Here is a 17,214-nt window from a genome sequence, read left to right as displayed (position 1 = left end):
TTTACATTTGTTTATGATATGATAGAATAGCCTTTTAAATCGTAAAATAGCTTTCAATTATTGGATACGTTTGATAAAACTAATTTCTCATTTGATTATTCGAGACTTCAAATAACCTTAAATAATCTAATGAATGTGTAATGGATCGATAATTATCACCAAGACGACCTTTTTCTTTCGGCGGCAAATATATTTAAATTAATGGTAATGTTTTTGGGCAGATTCATGGTATGGCTCCGGGTCTGGTACGGCTGCATTCTGTTTTGGAATATTAATTTTGTGACACGAAAACAATACTTTGTATCCAGGAATTAATGTTCCAAAGTAGAATGCAACTGTACCAGACCCGGAGCTGTACCACAAATCTGCTCGAAATTATTCATCTTATCATTAATTTAAATATATTTGCCACCAAAAAAAAAGGTCATCTTGGTGATAATTGGTGAGCATTTCCAATTTGAAAACATTTCAATTGGCAAATTCAAATTAATGCTAGTGCTGTGGCACTGCAGCACTCTCCCTCTTCCTGCCAACCTATACTGTAGGCCTATTTTAATGTACTACTTTATGTAAGGTGTGTATTTGTAAGACGTGATACAAATTATATACAGTACAGTTTTGTGTTTAATATATTTTTTCGTAAATGATCAGTTAGTAAATGAGGAAGAACCCGATGAGGTTCAAAAACGTTTGCGAAGTACTCTGATTTACTGAGAGAAGAAGCACACCAGTCAAAAGCACTTTAGTTGTTTATTTTAATTTCACTCCGGTGTTTATCCTTTATACCTTAATGATCAGTTATACGAACAACCCCAGTCCTGAATTGTTTCGGATAATCAATGCTCTGCGATATATACTGTATATCCAAAATTAAATTAACCAAATTTAAATGAGTATCTGCAAAATTGTTTTCTTACTTTAAGTAATTTTTTTTAATATAAGAAGTTTAAAATTAATGTGTGTGTGAAAGAATTTCATCTCAGGATCAGATATTGTTATTTACAATGTAACTTTTACTGTATGTGAGCTGATCAAAAATATTTGGACAGAATTTATTGAGAAATTACTAGTAAAAGTGATGTGACAACCATGGAAGATATTTGACTATGGACAAGTTTAGTAAATGAACTAAATGCATTAGTGCAGCATAAAAAGAAAGTTTCTTTCTGTGTTTACACTCAGGTTTTCATCAGTGCAACAATTTATGCTCCCACATGTTAACAATTTTATTCCAACAAGTACAAATTTTCTTTACTTTTGGATAAATAATTATTTCAGACAATTGAAAATGGTATAAATACAACTCCAACAAAAAATACCTTGGACAGCATGTTATTTTAATCAATCTTTAGATTATCCTTCAATAATATCAAACAGAAAAATTTTGTATACTTACAATTATTTTATAGTAGTTAACTTTTATTATAACTGAATATTTTACATAAAAAAATTTTCATGTTGATAATCTATATAAAAACGAATGTGTGTCTGTGTGTGTGTGTGTTTGTCCTTCATGCATTACCACACCATTTATCCGATTGCCATGAAACTTTGGGAAGTTGTTTAATACATTCCCGCAAAGGTTTGTGGCATATGTAAAGATCACCATTTCCCCCCTTTCAAAAATATATTTATATATGGATTAAGGCATTTATGTCCAACAGATGGCGCTAACTTCAGACGACCTAAGTTTGCTTTTCTGTGAGAATGGACCTAAGCAGATCATTTTCTACCTATCTATATAAATAAAATACAACATTTGTTTGTTCCTACAGATTCCTTTGAAATTTTGACACAACGTTGCATTCGAATATGCACGTATTTTTATATAATATACATGTCAAAATTCTCCCTACGGGAGATGGACGGGATTAAGGCTTACCGTGAAGAACTCGGCTTCTATTTATACTATTATACATGCGGTTTTTTGCGTTTTTAATTGTGTTTTAATAGGTGACGTCAACAGAATATACACTAAAAAGGGATTTTTTGAAATTCTCCCCACGGGGGAAGTGTTACACATTTATAATAGATACATTTTGAGCCACAACAACGCGTGGCCGGGTCAGCTAGTACATAATAAAAGGTTATGAGCAGTTGAAGAAAGCACATACAACAAAAAAAAAGCTTGGACAGTGCCATTTCTGACAAATAATACATTGGGCAGCAATTAATTATTTAGTAATTTCACTTTTGGCTTGTATAATAATGTTCATACGATCATTCATTGTATCAACAAGGGCCAGGCATTCATTTGGAGTAATTTCATCCCAAATTTGCTTGATATTTTGCTTTTCACCATTCACACTTCCTTGAGGGCTTTTTCTCAGTGCTTTTTTAATTTTACCCCAAATATTTTCTATAGGGGAAAGGTTAGAACTGCTAGATGGGCATTATAATGGATAATATTATGTTGGGCCAGCCAAGCCTTGGTTTTAGCAGTATGGTAACTTGCACCATCCTGCTGGAATATAAAATGTCTGTGATATTGTAATTTTTCTAATGATGGTAATAGGTTTTCCTCAAGAATTTTTTGGTATTATGCTGCATTTACTAATCCTTTGATGAAATACAAATTTCCCACACCTTGGGCTGACATGCAACCCCACACCATAACACTTGTTGGAAATTTTACAGTACACTGTAGACAGTCACAGTGGAATGTCTCCTCTTGCTTTCTAATGACTTTTTCTCTATTGCCTCTGATGCAAACTTTAAGCTTTGCATCATCATTAAAACGACTTTCTTCCACTATTGTTGTGTCCAGCACTGGTGCTCTTTGGCCCACTTCAATCAGTTTTTTATTTGTATTTTTGTGAGAAGTGGTTTTGTCTTTGTTTAAGAAAACAAATCACATGTTGCAATTATTTAAAAAAAAATAATAATATTTTCTTATCCAATAGAAGCTGTAGTCAAGTTTGTGCAGATGGATACCAGAAGTTTCTTTTGTAATTTTTTTCCAGCAACTTTATTCCATTTGTTTGCTGATTCACCAAGTGATGCCCTCGATTTTTTTACTTATTTCAGAAAGGTGCTTGTGATCAGTGTTTGTTATAGTTGCCTGCCTTCCAGTTAATTTTTCTGGACGAATTTTACCAATTTCCTGATAATTTGAAACAATACCCCATACAGTAGAATTAGCAATTTTTGTAATTTTTCTTAAGAATTTGCCCTGTCTATATAGGATGATAATTACTTCACATACATTAACACTTACAGCCTTACCAGGTGCCATTTTCATTAAACAAATACATCTCAATAATGTTAAAACAGAAAAATATGCAAATATCACATCCGCTCATAAGTATACAAAATTTTTTTTGTTTGATATTATTAAAGGATAAGCTAGAGATTGATTAAAATAACATGCTTTCTGAGGTTTTTTTTTTTTTTTTTTGTTGGGGCTGTATTACATAAATAATGTTGTTTAATGATAATTTTTGGAATAGTAACAAGACCTTGTAAGGATTGCTTTTCTGACATGAAAGCACATATTAATTTGTTCAGTAATTCTTTGCTTCTCTTATGTCATTTCCTGTCCATTGAAAGAACTAATATTGATACCCAAGTTTATTTACTGAATATTTCTTACATCTCATGATGCCATGTGTCAGAGCAGTTGGGTGACAGCATCATGACTCAATTGTTATTGAGTTGAGCTACAGTGTAGGTATGTCCTTATTTCTGTCATGTTGTAAATGAATGAAAACATGTTTGCTTCAAGTTTTACTGGAAACTTAGTAACATGGGCAGTGAAACGTATGAAATGCTCAAAACATTTAGAGAAATAGACTTAGTCAGTGGTAATATTCGAAATATTTAACAAGGGGTTTGCTAGCAGAAAATTTTTCCCTGACAATCACCAACAAACGAAATGGAAGTTTTGGCTAGAAATAAATACAATACATTTTCTTGCAACTATATATCTAACAATCAGTGGCGTATTTAGAATGTAACGAGCCATGAGAGAAGGCCAGGTAACAATAGTATTTTAGAGCTGTCGACTCGACCTTTTTTTTTTTTTTTTTCAAGGCAGAGAAATTCTTTACCGCAATATGGCGCTTCTAGAAATAGGCACATGTATGTCATCATCTCTCGAGATACATTATACTTTTTCTTTCGCTGTCCATAGCTGGACACGTGTTCCACAGCCATCTTGTATTGTCTTGCGCGCGTGGCATTCCGGGATCTCTCTTATGACTGGATTTACTTTCAAGAACACTCTTGAATCGATCGCGATTAAACCTCGATTGAAACGGTCAAGACAGATCGCACCAAGACATACTCCCTGACCTTGCTCACAATCTAGATTGAAATGCTCGGTGCAAATGGGGTATAAGGCCCTAGTTTAGTAGTATTGCAGAGTATAATACGAATATTTTAATATATTTTTTTTAAAAGAAACAAACCCACTGAGAAATGTTCCGTGTGTTTAACAAGGTTTGGGAAACTGAAAATTTTAACAACGGGTTCGCCCGAACCTGCTTGGAAAACTGAAAATTTTAACAACGGGTTCGGCCGAACCTGTGCGAACCCGCCGAATATCACCACTGGACTTAGTCCAAAACATTTGAGTGGTATTCACATTTCAAAAATGACAAAAAAACTTCAATTGATGATGACAACACACATCGCTATCCATCAATGGCATGAATCAATGAGACTTGATCAGACTGTCTACAGAATCATTCTGTAATGCCTTTGATATGCAGTTTGTCAGAAACACTCTTGCAAATTTTAGTGGTGCCCAAAGTTACATGACAGCATAATGGTGTCATGTAACTTTGGGCACCACTAAAATTTTAGTTATGTACAGCATCCCCACAGTTCACCATCCATCTTACTCATCAGATTTGGCACCCTGTGACTCCTTCCTTTTGCAGACTCAAAAGTACCCTAAAGGAGATATATCAAAATAACAGAGATATAATTGAACATGACATGAAGCTGTGAGCCATTCCCAAACAAGCCTATCAAACATGCATGGAAAAGTGGAAGGATCACTAGAATTGCTACATACAATTTGGAGGATCATACTTTGAAGGAGATAACTTCCAGTAATTGATAATTACTTCTGTTTTCCTATAATAAATTCTGTTCCAGATATTTTTGATCAGCTCTTGTATATTAAGTAAAAGGGTAAAGTACCTTGGTAGCCCCAATGGCCGTGCTTCTGCCTGTTTGTGCTCCCAACAGACTCCTCCTGGAGAAGAGCCATCGGCAGGCCGCCGATTGTTTAATGTCACTAGTTATTGATTCGCGATAGTTCTTGAACAAAAGAAAAAAAAAGGGAAATGTCTACTAAAAATGTAGTTAACCTAACCAATTAAATAAATAAATTATTAAAATTACTAACTAAATAAAGATGGAAAACTCGCCCAGTGTTGATTAAGTGTCACTTCATTGTGCCAGTATACCAAATTACTAACTAATTAATAATATTTTATAAAGAAAATCTTCATCAATATTTTTGTGATAAATAAATTGAAGTTTATAATTTATTAGATTACTAGTAAGTAAAAATTAGGATCAGGTGTGAGAAGTTTGACATAGTTTTGACAATAAAAGTGAAGTAAAAAATTTGTAAAAAAAAAAAAAGCATTTTTACCTTTATTACTATCAGTTAGAATATGTAAAGGAATAAAAGTAGAACAGTGATACCTCGGTTTTTGTCAATAATTTGTCTGAAAACAATCGACAAAATCCAAAACCGACAAAAACCAAGGCAATTATTTCCATATGAATCAATATAAATCCAATTAATTTGTTCTAGATAGTTCAAAATACATACCAAAACACATTTTATAGAGAATTAATATAGCATTAAATACTAAAAGCAATAAGAAATTAATATAAAAAGACTAATCGAAAAGAAAGCAATGGAATTGTTTGGCTAGATGCATGGGGTAATGTCTTGTCTTGTAGAAGTTAGTTGGACACGAGCTTCTAGCCTATGCCCCTTGGTAAAGTGTGACATAATTGTCATGTAATAGTAGTTGTATGCGTTTATGATGGTTGTATTGTGGGAAAGAATGCCTTCCAGGAGGTCCATTTAAGGGTAACTGGCCCCTATTCAGGTGTACAGATGTGGAGAAAACCCAGTAAACTCCACGTGACCAGCCCATCTTGGCGAAGCGTGAACCCACGACCAAACTCCTAGTGTTCAGGGAACAGAAATGGCCAATGGTGGGCCGTCGTGAAGTAATGCTCACAGAATGAGAAATAATGCTACACTGAGCCAGAAAACGCGTGGGTCACTCTTTGTTTTCGCAAAATTAGCAGCGAGGTCACTTGGGCATGTCAACAAAAACCGAGACAAATTTTTCACAAAAAAAACCAACAAAAACTGAAACCGACGATAACCGAAGTCAACGAAGACCGAGGTATTACTGTAATATAGGCAAAAGTATTTTTATTTTATTGGCCTTATCTTTATCCAATTTAAGCAGCTGTAATAAAAATAAGACCAGTAGTTAGATAAAGTCAGAGGGTTTATATCAAAGTTATGTAAAGGTAGAGAAAACTTTCATTATATCAGTTGGATAATTAGATATTTGTATTAAGGAACAATTTGCATCACTTAACAAGGTTAATAGTAATTGCACCATTTTAGCTCAATGGGTATATGATATTAAAGTCAATGTTGGAACAATCTTAGTTTAATTTATGATTAAAAGAACATTGTGCAACCCCTCTACTAGAACAAATGTAAATTTTTGTATTCTCTAAATATACCAAAGTAATTAATGCCTGGGATACTTTTCAGTTAAAAAATGTTTGAAATAAATCCTAGATTCAAAGAGCTTTTATAATTTCTTTAGTAAATTGTTAAGTTTATTTGATTGAGAAGATGCAATTGCAATATATATATACAGTGGATGATCGGTTAACGAACAAATTGGATAACGAACACTTTTGCGAAAGATTTTTATGTTCAGACAACAAACACCTCACAGAACAAACACAAGAAGAAGCAATGTAAAATAATGAATACTGATTGGTCTTCCTTTGTCTTCAGGCAACAATTTGAAACTTTTGGAGCGCGAGAGACGTCGACATTGATGCTCAACCTGGTATATACTGATCGGATAATATTTTTCTGGACTTTGAAACTCTCCCTTGTAATTCCAGTCTTTTATTTTTCTGACAAACAATTTTTTAATGGTATTTGCAATACTGTCGGGTGGGCACTCATTAAGTCTTGCATCGGTTTTTATTTTCAAAAGGTGAGAATATAATGGCAAAGGTAGAGAGTGGGCAGAAGACGTCTGATGTTGCTGGGCAGTATGCTTGAACAGGTCTACAGTAGGCCGCAGTTCAATCTTATCTAAGAAAGATACTGTATAATCAAGAAGACTCAAGCAGCTAAACGAGTAACAAAAATCACATCTGAGAAATAAAGAACATTGAAGAGCTCATAATGGAACCTGAAACTGATTTGATGACAGAAGAATGCCAAGAACTCTTGAATGAAGAACACCAAGAAACTCGGCGCGATATGTTTTATTCTGAAAAAGAGGATTAATTCCAATATCTGCTATTAAAGATCTTTTGAAGAGGTGGGAGGATGTCAGAACAACAGTCTTAGAATGGCATCCAGACCAAGTGGAAGTAAATAGTAAATAGGCTTAGGGGTCTCTACGACAACAATGCTATTAATTACTTCTGAAAAATCCTGAAGAAGAGAAAAAAAGCAATCGACATTAGACAGATTCTTTAACCCCCATAAACAGAAAAAAACATGACTAATAAAAATGCAAGACTGTATATATGTATTTTTATTGTTACATATATTGGGTTGTTCGGAAAGTAATTTCGTTTTTTCCATAGAAAAATAAACACAATATTCTTATAGTAAATAAATATTTTATTGAATTATATATTGACCATTTTGATCAAATACCTGTTGTCATTGTTTCTGGTAGTAGCATGATTTCACATTCATAAAAATTTTGATCGTTGTTTACAAAAAACTGATCCAAGTGATTTTTGACATTGTTATTTCAAGTAAATGTTTTACAGTTAAAAAATATTTGTATAGACTGGAACAAGTAATAATCTGAGTGTGCCCGATCTGGCGAATATGGTTGGGGTGATAACACCTCCCATCTAAGCTATAACAGTTTCTGACGAGTTACCAAACTTGTGTGAAATTTGGCATTATTGTGGTAAAACACTACACTTTGTTTGTTGATCAATTCTGGCCTTTTCTGTTTGATGATATTACTCAATTTGTTTACTCTATGGCAGTACACTTTCGAATCAATTGTTAAATTGTCTGGTAAAAGCTCAAAAACAAATTTCTTTAAAATCCAACCGTAGAGAGCATCTCTCGTTAATAACATGTGGAACCCATATATCGAGCTTTGAAACGAAACCAATTCGTTTTAAGAAATAATAAACGGTTCAATTTAACAGATTTAATCTCTTAGTGACTTCACGTGTTGTTATATGGCAGATTGCTTCAATCAGTACCTTTATTTTGTTTTCATTGGCTTCAAATGGCCATCTAGAATGTGGTGTATCTTCGATATTAAAATTGCCAGAACGCAATTTTGTAAGCCAGTTTTGGAACTGTCTTTCTCTCAACACATCTTCTCCAAACATGTACCACAATTTTTTTCTTGTTTGAACAGCATTTTGGTTTTTTAGTTATAAAAAAGCAAAATATGCCGAAAATGATGCTTTCGATTTTCCATATTTGATGGGTCACCGAAAAAAAACAATTGTACAGAATCAAACAAAATTTTTTACAAATAAGCCTTAAAATGTCAGCTGTCAGAGTATATAATGAAAATGTGGTTTAAAATAAAATTGGCTGGTAAAAATACATCTAATTCCTCTAGTAATAAAAAAACGAAATTACTTTCCAAACAACCCAATAAATAAATGTAGTAAGAAAGTATATATATTTTTATTTTTTGGGGTCTCCAGAACGAATTAATCAAATTTCCATAAAAACTTATGGTAAATCGATAATCAGTTAACAAACAATTTGGGTAGCGATCAACGTCTTGGAACGGATTACGTTCGTTAACCGATCGCTCACTGTATATGATTCAAATGTATTCTGTTCTTTGGTAGCTGATAATGGTCTACTAATAAAGACTTAACACATTTTTATATTGATGAATTTTTTGGTTTTAATAAACAGATATTTTAATTTTATACTTAAATATGGTATCAAGTTTTGTTTATTTTGTAGGTATTGTATATGTTTTTAATGTATTTTCCAATTATACTGTATTTCATTAATAAAAAGCAAAAGTTAGTAAACATTTTGAAAGTCTTGTAATTAATTAGATTAATTTGTATTGATTATATTATTTGATTAGCATTCTGTTTTTGTTTAATGCATTAACTGTGTCAATTAAAAGATTGCTGTAACCTACTGTGATCACAGGGTCGGCACCTCTTTGCCACGTCAGAACTGACACCACTGTGTCTCAAAACAGACACAGAAATAGCGATGGTCGTTAGTTATTAGGTTCATGTGCATTCATTTGGTTTTTTTTTTTTTTTTTTCTTTGTGGTTTTAGGCCCTTTACCGCTCAGAGAGCACAAAAAAGCCAAACATTCATTAGGTTAATGTTCATTATGTCATGCTTGTAGGCAGTTGGATCCGGGATGGAGAAAGATTGTGAGACAATTGGTGGAAGAAGTGCACTCAACTACAAGATTAATATTTATCAATACCTGTTTATTTACATAAGCATTTTTCATCTATATACATAAGTTATAAGGATTTTAGCTAGATGCTAGTTATCTGATATAAGCATTTATCGCAGGCCCTAACTGCGAGAGAGAGAGAGTTCACAATAGTCTGCAAGTTGATAAATACCTTGGTTAAATGGAGAAGGTTGATTCTTTCAGATTCTTAGATTGGCAGATCGGCAAACTTTTGGTCCACAGGATTGTTCGTTCAGGAACTTTCAACAAGTCAAATTGAAGCGTTGAGAAAGTTGCTGAAGTCTCTTGGTGTCTTGAGACAAGTAGGAGATGGGCGACAAGGTGGTATCCAAAGATCGGGTGAGAACAAGAGTCGAGATGGCGAACTATCAATAACAACGAACTGTGATTGTCATCAATCTCCTCCTTTTTATTAGGGGGTCCTTCCAGTTTCTTCTCATGCTCTTATTTGGAAATGTTATAAGTTGGGCCAATGGTTGAATTTCAATTGTAGGTTTCAGGTGACACGTTAGGAAGATGTGTTACCTTTGAAAGGAAGTGAATCCAGAGAAAAATACAATCATATCCTTCCAGAGGTTTTTATTAAGTGTTGGGAAAAAAATATAGAATTTTCTTCACATATGAGATAATTTGTTTTAGCATTATTCTTTATAAAACGAATGTGAAAAAGTTTTATAACCAAATAAAGTTCACTTAATCCGGGCTCTCACACTATCTATCATGGTTTGAAGTGAAATATTAGTTATATTTTCAAATTGCTATTCTGATGTTTTTATGATTATTTATTTTGTTTTAAAGGACGAAAAATTGCTATTGATGCCTCGATGAGTATCTATCAGTTTCTTATAGCAGTGCGCCAAGAAACAAATGTGTTGACAAATAGTGAAGGAGAAACAACAAGGTATTACAAAATTAAATAATGATATCTTACAATTTACATTATTTAAAGTGTTTCACTTTAATATTTAGTCACTTAGTAGGACTGTTCTACAGAACAATTCGTATGGTTGACAATGGAATTAAGCCAGTATATATATTTGATGGTAAACCACCTTCAATGAAAAATGATGAAGTAAGTATGGAAAATAATTATAAAAATAAAATTTTATTTAATGTGATGATTTTTTTCATTTTATTATAGCATTTTTAATCTGTTTTCTCTGCAAGAAAACTGAATCAATCAAAGAGCAATCTCTTAGAAAGAAGAAAAAATTAATTGAATTACATTATTAAGACATCAAAAAATCACAACAACCAAAAGTCCAGTAAAAATTAACTCTAATCAATAAACTGACATTTTAAATCAATTTTATTGGTCAATGTCAGGTTTACAACAAAATTAGTAATGAACATAAAATAGAATTTAGAAAATTTGAACTAAATGGAACATTTATTTATAAATAGCTCAAATTTTGTAAATTCTATTTTGTTTGTTATTAATTTTGTTTTAAACCTCACAATGGCTGATAAAATTAGTTGAAAACATTAGTTTATTGATTAAAAAATTTATTTTTTGCTGGACTTTTGATTATTGTGATGATTTTTGATATTCATATCCAGTTTGTTCATTATTAGGGCATAAATTTCTAACAGAATTACCATAATTTTGTGTGAATAACCTGTGTTTGAAAGTTAATTTGAAATGGTGTACAAGTTATGCAATGAATCAGGTTATACGTCAATTCTAAATTGCAGTCATGAGTTAAAGTTGTTTCACATTGTACAGGGTATCTCAATATCTGCTTACTCCTGTTTTAAGTGCATGGTCAGAATGGAAAACCACAGCTGGTGCTTCTAATTTTTTTCAAATCCAAATATAAATCAAAGTAATTGCAAAAGAAAAGAAAAAGCAATACTTTTTCAAAATGCTCTCATAATTAGGCAGGATGATCAAATAAAAGGAGAACTCATTAGAAGTATTGCAAACTGACCATGTTTGTTGCATTGCTGGTTTTTAACATCAAGTTTCTCATACTATGTTTACATAAGAAAAATTAATTGGGATAAGATTTTTCCTTGTTAAGTTATTCATGAATAATGAGAATATAGATCAAGATAGTGTTCATATAAAATGCAGCGTGATTTAGATCAACATGACATCATTGTTTCAGTTTTTAATTATTGCAGAATACTAATGCTGTGACTCATGTCACTAATTCACTTAGAGAAGATCAACTCAGTTGCAGAAATGGTATTAAAATATTGATTGGGATTCGCTAACTCTGTTGTGTTCAAATGAAAAAGTTTTAGTATCATCAAACTCCATACCATACTTATGAGTTCTGTTCATTTGATTACCAGATACAGTGGTTCCTCATACTTCGAACTTAATTCATTCCAGGAGGTCATTTGAAGTCTGAAGCAATTTTTCCTGTAAGAAATAATGGAAAGAGATTTGTTCCCTAACCTTGAACAATATCCATTTCAATAAACTTAAAACTGCAAATACACATTATTTAATGTAAAATAAGACAATTACATTTTCTAATAATAAATTAAAAGTTGGAAATAGTAAATAAAATACGTAAATAATGTATAATAAAATGAAAATTGCATTTACTGGTCACACACCATCAACTTTGGCAACTTAAATGTGGCTGCCAGATCTACCACACACGTATCAATCTCATATTTTGCAATAAGTTCCTTTTTAATTTCAATTGTTGATACTACAACCTTCCTTTTAGACCTTGTTGCTTCCACACCCTTTTTGTATTTGTAGTTAATAAGTAAAAGTTATATTGAGTAGAACAGAAAGTTTTTGCCTATTTTTAACAGCTGTCATTACTTAACATAGTTGTGTGATTTAATTGTAACAGTCATAAAATTTAACAAGTTGTTGCTAATGAGAGATTGTATTCTTTATTTAGAAGCTTATTTTAAACTTTTTACTTCAAACTTCATATTTTGTTTGAATAAAATCTAGTGGAAATGTCTTCAGATAAAAAGCATATATGGCTTGCTACTCTTTATGAATTTCAGAAAAGATATAATGTCATACAAACAGTAAAAAAAGGTTCATAATGTGTATGGAGCTGCTTCGAATATGCAAATGTAGTTTAAAAAGTTCTGTTTGGAAAATTTTGAACTAATGAATAAACAGTTTATGGGGCATTCAAAAAATGTTGACAAAGAAAAATTGCTGGAAGAAATCATTAAAAATCAATTAAAAAAAAATACATTGTATATAACCAAACATACCAAAAAAAGGAAAAAAAGTGCTGAAACTATACAAGCGTAATGTCTCACGTTATGCTTGTATAGTTCAGTAAGAGATGACTTGTGTTTATGGTTCAAGCGCATTTTTTCGGTGCATGCATAGTTCAAACTCCGAAGCATTCGAAGTTAGTCATTTGAAGTACAAGGTACCACTGTATTTAATCATTAGATTTTAGAACATTGGTATATTTTCATATAAGTTTTAGAATTGTCATAAAATTTTTGTTTTATCTTGTAGTTCTGTAACATAAGAATTATAATTATATATTAAAAATTATAAAAAATGCTTTTTATATATATATATAAAAAGCATTTTTGGTTTGAAGGTTGTTGTTTTCTTATTCTTGTTTGTTGCCAGATCATTAAATATGCTCACATGCTAAAAATAATAATTTTCTTGTTTTTAAATTATTTTAGTTAGAAAAGAGACAAGAACGTAGAGAAGAAGCCCAGAAACAATTGGAAAAAGCAGAAGAATTAGGTACATTGACTTACAATATTTATGACTATATTAACTAATGTAAAAATACATTCCTAAAATGAAGGCCTATTTTTTATGATTAAATGTAGTTAGTGTACATCACTGAGTATAAAACAGATTGCTTATATTTAATATTCTACATGCTACTGAAAGCTATGGTTTTGTTTCTTTCTGGGTCAAATATTTTTTTGGTTTGAATATATATGATTTTTATTAATTGTTGCTACTATTATTTAAACAATAAAAGTAACTAGAAAATAAACTGGATTTTGAATTATAAACAACAAACTAAGGTTACATTAAATGTTATATACAAACCTGTTTTGTTAGAAAACCCAATAATTTGTGAGTTCTTCTTCAGTTGGCATGCCAACTGAAGAAGAACTCACAAATTATTGGTCTTATCTTTGGTCTGTGCTGTCATGCACAATGCTGAAGCAGACTGGATCAAAGAGGCAAGCAGGACACATCTAGTATGCATTGTGTTGAAATAAATACATAAGATATCCATTGCACAATTCAGAAAGCACACAACTAGACAACACCTGGTGTAGACAACATTTCCAATTTCTGGTACAAAAAATTTACATCCCTGCCCCAGGAACTAGCTAAACATTTAACTCATATCATTAACAGTTCATAAAAGAAGTCAATTTTTCTCATGCAGGGCATCACCTACATGAAACCAAACAACACCACCACCAAAGATCATGCACAGTACAGATCAATTACATGTCTTCCAACACCTTATAAGATTCTTACCTCTTGCATTGCAAACAAAATATATAATCATGTTGATGAATACAACATTCTTAACAGAATAACAAAAAGGCTGCCATAGAAATCACAAAGATTGCAAAGAACAACTACTTGTTGACTGTTATCCTATGTCAAGTTCATAAGCAACACAGAAACATACACATGGCATACATTGATTACAGAAAAGCATTTGATAGTGTCCCACACACTTGGCTGCTGCACATCTATGAAAGCTATCTCTAACTCATTAGTTTTCTTGGTTCTACCGTGCTCCACTGGAGAACATTACATCTTAATCTCCATAACATTTGCATAAAAACAAATTAAGTGAGGAGATAATGCCAATAAAGTTTGAAATAAAGCCAATTGTTTAATTAAAACTCAACTTTGGGTTCATAGTCCAACAATCAACAAAACACGGTTTTGAAGAAGAAATGGAAGTGAGGAATTTTTCAAGGAGATTACTTGAGTTGTATATGGTTCTGCCTTGTGCTTAGATGCAAAACACTACACACTGAAAAAGGAGTTTTGAAGAAAGGAGACATTGTACTCAGAAGTGGAGAAATTATTGAGTCCTAGGAAGAGGGCAAGTTTTACAATTATTTAGGATTCTAACAGGCAAAACTTACAGAACTTGCAAGTAGACAACACCTGTATCTAATTAAGTAAGGTGTTAATTAAGTATCTAATTAAACACCTTAGCACATGGCCCAATGTATACTCTGGGGACCCCAAAGCTAATCGTGGAAAGTGTGATGCTTCATATTGAAAGACTAATCGTGGGCATGAATGACATTCACAAAGAGTACTACAGATGGAGAGCCACCTTTGAAATCTGTTCCAACAACAACAAAACTGAAGATGAAGGTTTTTGGCGACTTTTACAAAAAACCAAGAAATGGCTGAAGAGGGAACACATCGTATTGAAAGCTGACAAGAACAGAGTGTTAGTACTCCTGAAAGAAACCATCTACAGAAAACCTCATGCAACAGTACATCACCAACACGGAATGTGAACCTGTTGACGAAACATATGTATACAAATTACAGGCTCAGGTCACACACTTTATGAAAACCCCTCTTCTTGCCACGGAGCTAAAATTGAAAGGGGCAATGGTGGCCTCACCAGACATGCCTAGGTTATTGGCCTTTGCGAAAACACATAAGACGACACCTTCTCTTAGACCCATTCTTGACAAGGCTAGATCTCTGACAAAACTCCTTGAAAAAGTGGTCCACATCGCGGAAAAAGCGGTTAACATCGCATCGGACCATCTGAGGGATTACAGTCTAAACGTCAAGAACCCCACAGAACTAATAGAGCTATTAAGACAAGCGCAGCTAACAGAAGGAGCCCACATCACAGTGTTAGACTTTGTATTGTTATATTTCTCAATAAAGTTACAACCATGCTTCTGCTCTCTGAGGGATCTCCTATTAGCCAAATGCAGAATGCCAACACATTGCAAACAGGTCTTAGAGCTAGCACATTTTGTGTGATACAACTCCATATTCCAGTTTGACAACAAGACCTAACTACAAAAACATGGGGTACCCATGGGCAGCCTGCTGTCTGGCGACATATGTGAGTTAGTATTACATGGACTAGAACAAAGAGTCATACCCGAATATAATTATATATAAGAGATTAGTAGATGACGTATTTATTCTATGGAAAACAGAACTGAACGTCAATGATTTTTTAAGTTGCATAAACAACAATCCATACAGGCAAATTCTTAAACTCGACCAATTAACCACTACCAATGCCCACTTCCTAGACATCCACATCGGCCTACTTCCTAGACATCAGCTCAATGGAGGAGTGGTCGATACCAGTATATATTATAAACCAGGCTATGTCCCATGGTTTATACCAGCAAACTCAGTCAACCCTTACACTTATAAAATCACAGCATTCAGAGCATGCATTAGGAGAGCATATACACACCCTTTTAGTTGGAGGGACACAGCAATTGAACTACAGAATCTAGAGTCCGTTGTGATGGTACATGGTTACAAAAAAGAAATAATATGGGAATTAGCGCGTGCTTATTCCAGACCACATGATATGCATGGTACACCGAATACTCAAAGAGCTCACAACCAAGATCAAGATCAAGACTCAGCCAGCAGACACGCCACGGTTGAGTACAACCAATAATTTCAAGCTTTATATAAAGAAATTGTAATCAAAACTGGCACCGAATTAACATACTGAAGGTCCCTCCCAATATATACATTATTACGCAATGGGAAAGACAAACAGGGCGATCTCAGGGCTCCGGGAGTATACAGTATTCCAGTGAGAGATGACAGGTTTAGGCGAGAAATGTTGTACATTGGTTCCACTAAAGGTTCCATCAAACAGAGAGTCAAGGAGCACAATACGACATAGACCATGCTTCTTACACCACTGCCCTATCCACTTATGCCACTGACCCAGAGGTCTATGCAGACCTATCCAACACCAGACTGATAAAAAGAGCCTTTTGTCAGGGCCTTAGAAGCCCTTGAAATATACCGGACCGACAGGTCAGGGAGATGTATAAACTCCAAAGACGACAACGCGCTTTCATATGTCTGGCGCTAGTTATGCGAAGAACAAGAAAGAACCGACGCTCCGTAGCATGCACATATCTTTGAATTTACAGTAGAGTTGTTTATCGGAATCAATTGGAGACTGGGGTTGTTCAGATTAGTGATTTGTTCCAATTACCGATTATGTACGAAAAATACATTAACCTGTCCGACGTTCAAATTTTTCTCCATTGCATGTCGCTTTGTGTTGAATTTTTGTCGATTTTAAGCCTAACGAAAATTTTTATAATAATAATCGAGGCTATCATATCGTTAAAAATTATTTCTTCATTTTGTACAAACAAAATAAATATATTGAAGAATATAAAAACATGAAAATTATACTTTAGAAGTAAATCTAGTATCAAAAACGTTCGATTCAGCACGACACAGTCTGACTGAAAATCGTTTCGATTACCGGAGTTCCGATTAATGACTCTCTACTGTATTTTAACCTCAATGTTTGAAAGTGTTTCAAAAAAAAC

The 17,214-nt window shown here is 33.2% G+C and overlaps 1 protein-coding gene across 1 annotated transcript in view; it reads left to right on the top strand.

Annotated features, from left to right (window-relative positions):
- The window catches only part of Fen1 (flap endonuclease 1), a 44,801-nt gene that overhangs the window by 491 nt on the left and 27,096 nt on the right, over window positions 1-17,214 (top strand). The window contains exons 2-4 of the mRNA XM_067286005.1: window positions 10,489-10,591; window positions 10,660-10,762; window positions 13,327-13,390. Coding sequence (XP_067142106.1) covers window positions 10,489-10,591; window positions 10,660-10,762; window positions 13,327-13,390 — 270 coding nt within the window. The remainder of the gene's footprint in view (window positions 1-10,488; window positions 10,592-10,659; window positions 10,763-13,326; window positions 13,391-17,214) is intronic.

The sequence above is a fragment of the Centruroides vittatus genome, unplaced genomic scaffold, assembly GCF_030686945.1.
Source record: "Centruroides vittatus isolate TY-2023 unplaced genomic scaffold, ASM3068694v2 scaffold_324, whole genome shotgun sequence".
Lineage (NCBI taxonomy): Eukaryota > Metazoa > Arthropoda > Arachnida > Scorpiones > Buthidae > Centruroides > Centruroides vittatus.
Note: the sequence above shows the minus strand (reverse complement) of the source record. Positions and strands in the feature narration are given on the sequence as shown.